The sequence below is a fragment of the Merops nubicus genome, unplaced genomic scaffold (genome assembly GCF_000691845.1).
Source record: "Merops nubicus isolate BGI_N331 unplaced genomic scaffold, ASM69184v1 scaffold7446, whole genome shotgun sequence".
NCBI lineage: Eukaryota > Metazoa > Chordata > Aves > Coraciiformes > Meropidae > Merops > Merops nubicus.
In genome coordinates this window covers 44,774-52,906 of record NW_008616862.1, presented here as the reverse complement: position 1 = coordinate 52,906, position 8,133 = coordinate 44,774, and the positions used below count along the sequence as shown (strand labels likewise).

General features: G+C 41.5%; 1 protein-coding gene across 1 annotated transcript in view; it reads right to left on the bottom strand.

Moving 5' to 3' along the window:
- Positions 1-3,662: 3,662 nt before the first annotated feature.
- The window catches only part of LOC103775492 (vitellogenin-2-like), a 23,445-nt gene continuing 18,974 nt past the window's right edge, over positions 3,663-8,133 (bottom strand). Inside the window, exons 33-36 of the mRNA XM_008942951.1 lie at positions 7,168-7,265; positions 6,243-6,402; positions 4,675-4,836; positions 3,663-3,781 (exon numbers count right to left, since the gene is read on the bottom strand). Coding sequence (XP_008941199.1) covers positions 3,663-3,781; positions 4,675-4,836; positions 6,243-6,402; positions 7,168-7,265 — 539 coding nt within the window. The remainder of the gene's footprint in view (positions 3,782-4,674; positions 4,837-6,242; positions 6,403-7,167; positions 7,266-8,133) is intronic.

Below are 8,133 nucleotides of genomic sequence, written 5' to 3'. Positions count from 1 at the left end.
GCTGACGAGCATTACAGAAACAAACCTCTTGATTTCCAAGGCATGCAAACTCTGGTTCACCCAAACTCATTTCACTTCACTCAACAAGGGCTACAATATTCACCCCACAGTGGAGCCCCCTTATCCTTCTCTGTCCCCTTGGAGGTAGCCCCAAGAGTGCATCAGGCAGCTCTTGGCTCCAGGTTTTGGCCCGGTTCCTGGGTCCTCTGCAGCTGCGATGTGGTGCTGGGCTCAGCTGGGGAAGACAAAGCCACCCACACTGCTCCCATCAGGAACCTGCAGGAGGGGGGTTACAGCAGCCCCAGGACTGAGGGGTTCACGTTGGTGCCGTGCTGCCACTGTTTCCCACCAGCTTCCTCTGCGGGTGGGGAACCAAAGCTGCTGCCCAGCTCACTGTGGGAAGGGACTGGACTCAGTTTCTCATCAACAGATCAGTGCCTCCTCTCCAACACAGCTTAGTTTTCATAATGCTCTCTACCTGGTGACTTTTTGTAATTGACAGTTAGGATATAATTTATAAAGTTTGACAAACTGTGGATTCTGTTCCTAGATCAGAGATTGCATTTGTAGGGTAAAAACAAAACAAAACAAAACACCCCAAACTTTTTTAAGCAAGTCAAATACTTCACTGTGTTTTTACCAGCACTATATCCTGGTCCCATTTTTTTTTGACCCCTTTCCTTGTAAAATTGATGGCACGTGACAGAAAAGCCAAACCATTCATAGAGACTTGTGTCATGTCTTTGGACATTTGGTAAATGTAGCTAAAGGATTTGAGTATACAGGTACTGGCAACTGGTAATGGAGGCTCAAAAACTAATAGATGATGGCATAATTATATGCAGCTGCTCAGTTGCAGGCAGTAGCAGGGCAAGCAGAAGAGTGCTGCTGTGATGTCAGATTAAATGCAGCAACACTCATATTAATTGTCTCAAAACCCTAACACTACATTGTTGAAACACTACACTCTAACAGTGGTACCATGAACCATAACAATCCTCAAAATAAGTCTCCTCCCTAGGGGCTTTATGGGCTGTGCCCAGCTGCAAGGGCAGAGTCTCCCCAGAACCTGAGCCTGGGGCTTGCAGAGTCTTGCCCCAACCCCACTCCTCACTTTGGGCAGCAAACATTGCATCCCCAGTTACCTCTGCTGGGCTACTGCCGTGGCACAGGATCATCTGTGCTTCTGCTCCAGGTACAGGCAAGACCTGTTGGTAAAGGCTTCAACTTTGTGGGCTTCTCTATAGAACTGAACCTTCTTATTTTCTAGATCATTTCTCCAGTACATCAAGAGTGATTTCAGCTCCCAGTCTGTCCCCCATAAACTCATAGTCCTTTCATGCTTCCTATTTCTCCCAATAATATAACCTCAATTAAAAAGATTTAGAAAAAAAAAAAAATTCCTAAGAAAACTGTGATGGTTTTGCTGTGCCCAGGACCTGCCCGAACAACATTTCCCTCAAGCTGTGCCCAGCTCTCTCCACAATGGCAGAGGGGAGAGGGGCAGAGGCTGGCTAAGGCTTCCCTGCAGCCTTCCATGAGGTGGACCCCCATAGCCTGCATCTCCCCACAGTCCTACAGGTGCTCTGGCTGCCATGGTTGGGCGTTACTGCTGAGCTCATCACTTCTGAGCACTTGGGCTGGAAGCCAAGAGTCCCTCTGTAAAACTGTGCTCCAGGCTTGGCAAGCTGGGAAGAGAGGAGCACTGGATCTGGGAGCTCATGCCGGAGCCTCCATGGACCCCAGCTGTGGGGGTTATGCAAAGCCCCAGCTTCAGCTGGGTTCAGACTCAGGGGTTACCCAGGAAATCACTGCTCCATGTGACCTCCAAGCAAGCAGCAAACCCACCGGCTCACCACTTTACTGCTGCTGCCAGGTAGTGCCCAAACACTGTTAGCTCCCCATCAGTTTGCAGCACAAGGTACCACGACAGCATTTAAGCTGTATATATATAACCGTATATTCGTGCCTGTCTTTCGAACATGCTCCTTTTGGTACTAAGCACATTACCTTCCAAACTATAGAGTTCACATCCAGACAATAAAACTCACATACGTGCATCCATTGAAGGAATCAAAGCGGCTTGATAAACCAGAACAACACAATTTTTACAGGATGTTCTCTAGTGTTTTTGAAAACTAGCCAGTGATTACCTCTCGGTTCCACATGGCCATGAGTAAGTGCCATTTTTCTTTACTGATTTCTGCTGGTTTTAAGAACCAAACAACTTGTTTCTCTTTTAATTAATTTACTGAAGATATACTTTTTTAACAATTCAGTGGGATCACATTCTGGTTTGCATTAACAAACTTCAGGATAAAAAAATGAAAGTATGTTCAGTCAGTAATAAAAATGGCTGGATGTGTGTGTATTGTTGGGAGAACGCTGATGAACTAAGGCAGGTAAAGTTAAGAAAATACAATGCCATGTCTACTGAAAACTCCAGATGTCTTAAGCTGCCAACAGTCTCATTGACGTCGATGGTTATGTCTACACCATGTCCTAAGGCAATTCTCTGAAAAAAAAATTCACCCTGTGTGCATACTCGTTCTGCAAGCAGTCTTAGGGGCAAGCAGAAAACATCTTCTGGATCCACTGGAATCCTTCAGGCTCCAGCACTCATGGCAGACAATCTTGTCCCTCACTGTGCCCACACAGAGCTGGAGTGGGTGGGCAGGAGGCAGGGCCCACTTGCTGCTGGTAGCCACAGCAAGGGCTCATGCTTGGTGTGGCGGCTAGGACACCTCACCCAAAGTGTAAAGGTCTGGCTCTGCTTCAGACCCTTTTTCAGGTGGTATACTTGTGTAGCTCCACCGTGTCCTGTTCCAACACCCCTGATTCGTGCTAGTTTCTGCATCAGGAACAGAAGGTGTTCTTGCCTCCCTCAAAGCAGCCCTGTCCAGTGGCATGAGGTTCAGGCTTGTTCTCTATAGAATCATAGAATCCTTTTGGTTGGAAGGGACCTTTAAGATCATCAAGTCCAACCATTGAGCCATTAGGGCTCTAAAGTCCTCTGCTAAAACAGATCAGAATCCGTCAGGGTTGGAAGGGACCACAAGGGTCACCCAGTTCCAACCCCTCTGCCATGAGCAGGGACACCTCCCACTAGATCAGGCTGTCTATGGCAGCACTGGCACATGATGTGGTTTTTGCAGAGCACCACAGCTGCCTTGCTGCTGCAGTGTGTGCTGCATCACACAGAGGTGACCAGCTCCTGCTCCAGCTGCACACCTTCCCAGCACCAGGGAAGGAAGCACTGGGGGAAACACGCAGGAGCCTGGTACCACAGCTACCCACCCATGTCCCTGCTGGGGCCTGACACGGAACGTGCCCGGTGCACAGAAGATGCGCACAGACTCCAAAAGTCTGCAAAATGGGAGTGAGGAGAAGCAGCACAGACCTCCTCTTTCATAACCAGTGAAATAAGTAAGCCATCATAATTTTTTCCATGCGTGGGTTTATTATGAAATCAGATACTTATGGGCAATCATAACAGTTTCTACAATAATAAAGTTTAATACTTTAAATTACTCAGGAAGATTCCACACATCCTTAAGCACTTAATTTACTATCTCTATTATTCCTTAAGATGAGTTTTCTTACACCACACAATAAAAACATTAAAATGATTCTGTTTTTTTTCTGTGCTTCCATGTACAGCTTCATGCACTGCAGTCTTCATTCTCACAAGAACATGCTGTGTGTGCATCAACAGTGTCCTGCATGTCCTCTGACTTTTGGTCAAACTTTGTCTGTTTGTCTGTCAGGCTGGTAGCTGAATCTGATGGGGAAAAAGAAATTAAAAGTAAACATACTTCAGAAGTAGTTTTGCAAGGTACAGCATTCACCATGCACTAGTCATTAATTACAGCAGGCTTGTTTTCTCCTCGCTGGCTTGCAGATTTGTATTTATTTGTTTAAGTCACACAGAAATGCTCCAGGAAGGCCACTTAATTAATAACCCAGTTCTACCTTGAAAACTACTACTTCCATATAGAAGTCTATTCATAGAATAGAATAGGATACATTTAGGTCTTATAGGAAAAACAAACTTGGAAAACACACATGAACCTATCATCTATATAATATATAGCTACCTTATCTAATCTCTTATAATCTACAATATATCTATAAAAAAAGACATCCTCCTATATCACTGCACCTGTGTGCAGGAATCCTGTCCACACTTGCCCTTCTATTTCTTAAATCAGTTCAGATAAATAAGATCACACCCAAAGGCAGAGGCAGCAACATAAATATACATGGTGAGGATCCCCATTTAAGGGTGCTGCACGTGATCAGCTGTGGCTGAATCCTCACAGGCTGCAATGCAGTTTTCCAGTTGAAGCACAGTGTTGACTGTGCTGCTATCCTGCCCTTACATTGTTATCTCACAGCACCATGAAGGGGAGCTCTGTTTAGATTTTAAATGCCAAAGCCATAGGGAAATTACAACAGAAAAACTTTACTCTTGCTAAAAGAAGTTTTACATAATAAAGGAAACATGGAAAGGTCTTCAGTCAATAAGCCCATCCCTATCTGTGGATATGGTGGACTTATTATTCATAAGCTTGTTATTATTCCTCATAAGTTTCAAGTGGAATAACTGAGTCAATGCACAACCTGTTTAAACTCTTGTGCAGCTCCTGTTCAGTAGGATTTCTGTTGACTTACCAGCTGGGAGACAGTGGAAACCCACAGTGACTGGAGTAGTGCTGGTAGCAGAGCATCCTTTCATGCAGCGCATGACAGGCTCTGTGGAATAGCACTTGGACTCCACACCAGCCAGCTGAACTGTCTTCTCCAGCTTCACAAATGAGCGTCGCAGTTTGCAGCCTGCAACACAATCATTGCTTCACGTGCTTCCATTCCAAACCTTCAGATCTCCTCAGAAGGACCCAATTTGCAAAAAACTTTCCTCTATGAAAAACTATGTTTTGCTCACAAGTGAAGCAGCATCACTAGCTGATAAGGTTTTCAAATCACCTAATTAGATACAGAGCTACAGGAAGTTGATTTCAAACACAACTGGTTTATTTCTAGATTGGTATGTAGAAACATAGGCTGATGTACTTTCTAATAAACATTTTTCAAAGTAAACTGGTTCCCTGAATAGCTGCAAAACCACATTCAGATGTGTGAATATTCAGCAGTGAAAATAAAGGGGGGATTTCTGACCAAAGAAAAATAATCACTAAAGAATTAAATAATTCTCACTGTCATTCAGACACAGAATTGCTGCAGGGAGAGACTAAAAATCATTGCTGCCAGACAGCGATATTGATATAATTTTTGATTCCCAGGATGCACACAGTTACCCAGTGTGTGCAAAGCTTAAATGGACCATAATTTATTCCTGACTATAAGATTTATGCTCTAAAATTCCAGTCATTTCCACCAGATGCTAAATGGAAACACAATATGTGATCATTACCAACCATGGGAATATTATTGCATAAAAACATGTGGACTCCATCTAAAACAAGTTTGATGCCCAGTATTCTTAATAAAGACATTGAAGAATAAAAGTTAATACACAGCTAAACGTGTAGAAGCCATCTCCAGGGACAAAGGAAATCCTTCTCACCAGGACAGGTCTTCTTTACAAAGGCAACATGCCTCTTCTCCTCACAGCACCATGGTATGCTGCTGCATCATAACCTCAGCTGAGAGCATCAGCACACCATAAGGACCCTATCTACTGAAACACTTAAAATACAGCCTTTTTGTTTTGCTTTGTTTTGTTTTTCCAGCCATGTAATTAAGTCCCTGGAACTCCTCATGCACTTGAATTCTTTGCTTGGACGCACTAGTTCAAAAATCAGGTGGTCACCCATGGTAATAATTACTAATCTCCATTTGATTTTTTTGATGTCTCAAATGCTAGAAATTGATGTCTGGAAAGTGCTGTTGTGCTTAAATCAGGGCATTCCATGTAAATTTATTCTCTCACATATTTTTTTTTTTATCTTCTTCTGAAACACTTCCAAACTGAAACAAAGACTTTTTTGCAGCTTGGTTGCTTAATTTCATCTGACTTGTATATTTTGGCATGTTTGTTTAACTTGTAACTTTACATTTTTTTTATAAATTGGAAGGTAATTTAAATATTTAAGTTAATAATCAATCTTTTTAAAATGCTTTTTGTGTCCAAAATATTTACATATTTTAAATTTTCTGAACAAATTCTGTATTTGCTAAACAACTGCAATAATATATCAAATTTATTAGAGCATGCATACCTCCTCTACAAGGCTTTTCTTCCAAAATCCAAGAATGCCCGAAGCTCACTGCATCTTTAGCTAGGTATCCATTAGGCATCCGGTATTCCTGCTCACATTCTGCATCATATTTTCCACACATTCCACACATTTTCCCTGCCATCCATAAAGCAACTTGAATCTTTGAGAAAAAAAGTGAAAACCGTTTAGAGTTAAAAAAAGTAATACCAATGGAGCAGATTTTTGCTATGCAGGTCTCTTCCAGTGTAAGCTAATGTACAAACATTAAAAATCTCTCTGCTAAGTATTCAAAAGGGTCTGACAGTCAGATGCCAACTTCCTGTGGTGCTGCATTGTGTTTAATTTTTACAGCCTTTAAAACCTACTGTGACAGTTGAGTTATTAATAGTCTAGACTATTAATATACTGAAGCTTTTTTCTGATGGATGTTTTCATAGCACATGTGATAGATACAGCATGGTTAACCTATTCCTTACATTCCTCTTTTACATTTTTTTTAGTGCAGCCTTTAAAGCATCCATTCATCCTAAAAGAACGGCTTTTTGTGGATTTGAAGAATTATACAGCTGCAAGAACAGTGGATGGGAGCTGAAAACACTGCTGACTGTGTATGCACTCAGGTGCCACAAACACTTCTGCAAGAATAAGTTGTTTTTGTTGGTGAAAGATTATCACTTCTCCTGCTCATAAAAAAAAGAGCAGGACTGTGTAATCCTGTAGCATCATCTTCCTTTTTTTTTTTTTTTTTTTTTTTTTTTTTTTTTTTTTTTTTTTTTTTTTTTTTTTTTGTTGTTGTTGTTGGTTCTTTTTTTTTGTGCCCTGCACTTATTTGGGTTTGCCACAAATGAGTGGCAATACACACCAGTTTAAGAGAATGCTATGGAAATTTCTCAACGCTCAAGTTTATGAAGAGGAAGAATGATACCCTGAATGTGTATCCATCAAAGTACAATTCATCAATGCCATAGGCCGGGGCAAGAAGTACAAGTCCTTGCTTTTCACTATAGATCCACAGAGAAGCACCTAGAAGAAAACAAAATAAACCAAAGCAAAACCAAAACCAAAACACACCCAACCTAGCTTCTTTAACAAACAAAAAGCAACTGCCCTGTTTTTAAAATGTTCTTTTCCTTGAAATTCCTCAGTTATTCTATTCAAGAAACAAAACATTCAGTAAAACAATGTAGAATTGTGTACACATAGAAAATAGGTGTTTGTAGAAAGTTGAAAACAATTTTAATGATCACAGATGTATTCCTTTGGATTATTAACATATTCGTAGTTATTTCTAGAAATTATTACAGGGATGTCTATAATATCTGTATAGTTGTGCAGATATACAAGGCCCTGAGTACACTACATTGGAGCAACAGAACACAAAGAACACTGTGACTGTCACTGGAGCTATTCCTAGTGCAGTTATCTCTTCCCACGCACGTAGCAAATAGGACAGAGCTCAGCACTGGCAGATGCTAACCCAATTTCAGGAAGACTTAGCCTGATTTGTATACTACAGCTCTTCAGCCAGGAAATACCTGCATTGTATATAGCCCCTGCCTACATGCACAGAATGAAACTAGCTCCTCCTTTCACAGAAAAAAATCCCTGTTCCTTGTTTGAGAGAAGCAAGCAGGCTATTTTATGTGTTCTCCATATTTATTCCTAGCAGATTTCAGTATGCTAGCCAAATTTATACCTAAAATCAAGTTAGGAAAACTGTTGATATACAAGTGTAGTGAATTTTGGAAGAGCTCTACTTCAAAAAGTTCTAATCAAGCAAGATCTTATAGCATAACCAAAACACGTCACAAATTTGGAACTCCAGCAGGAGCTGCAGTAATGTGTGGAAAGGAGGGATCTGCATATTAGTTATATCTTGCTTAGATTGGCA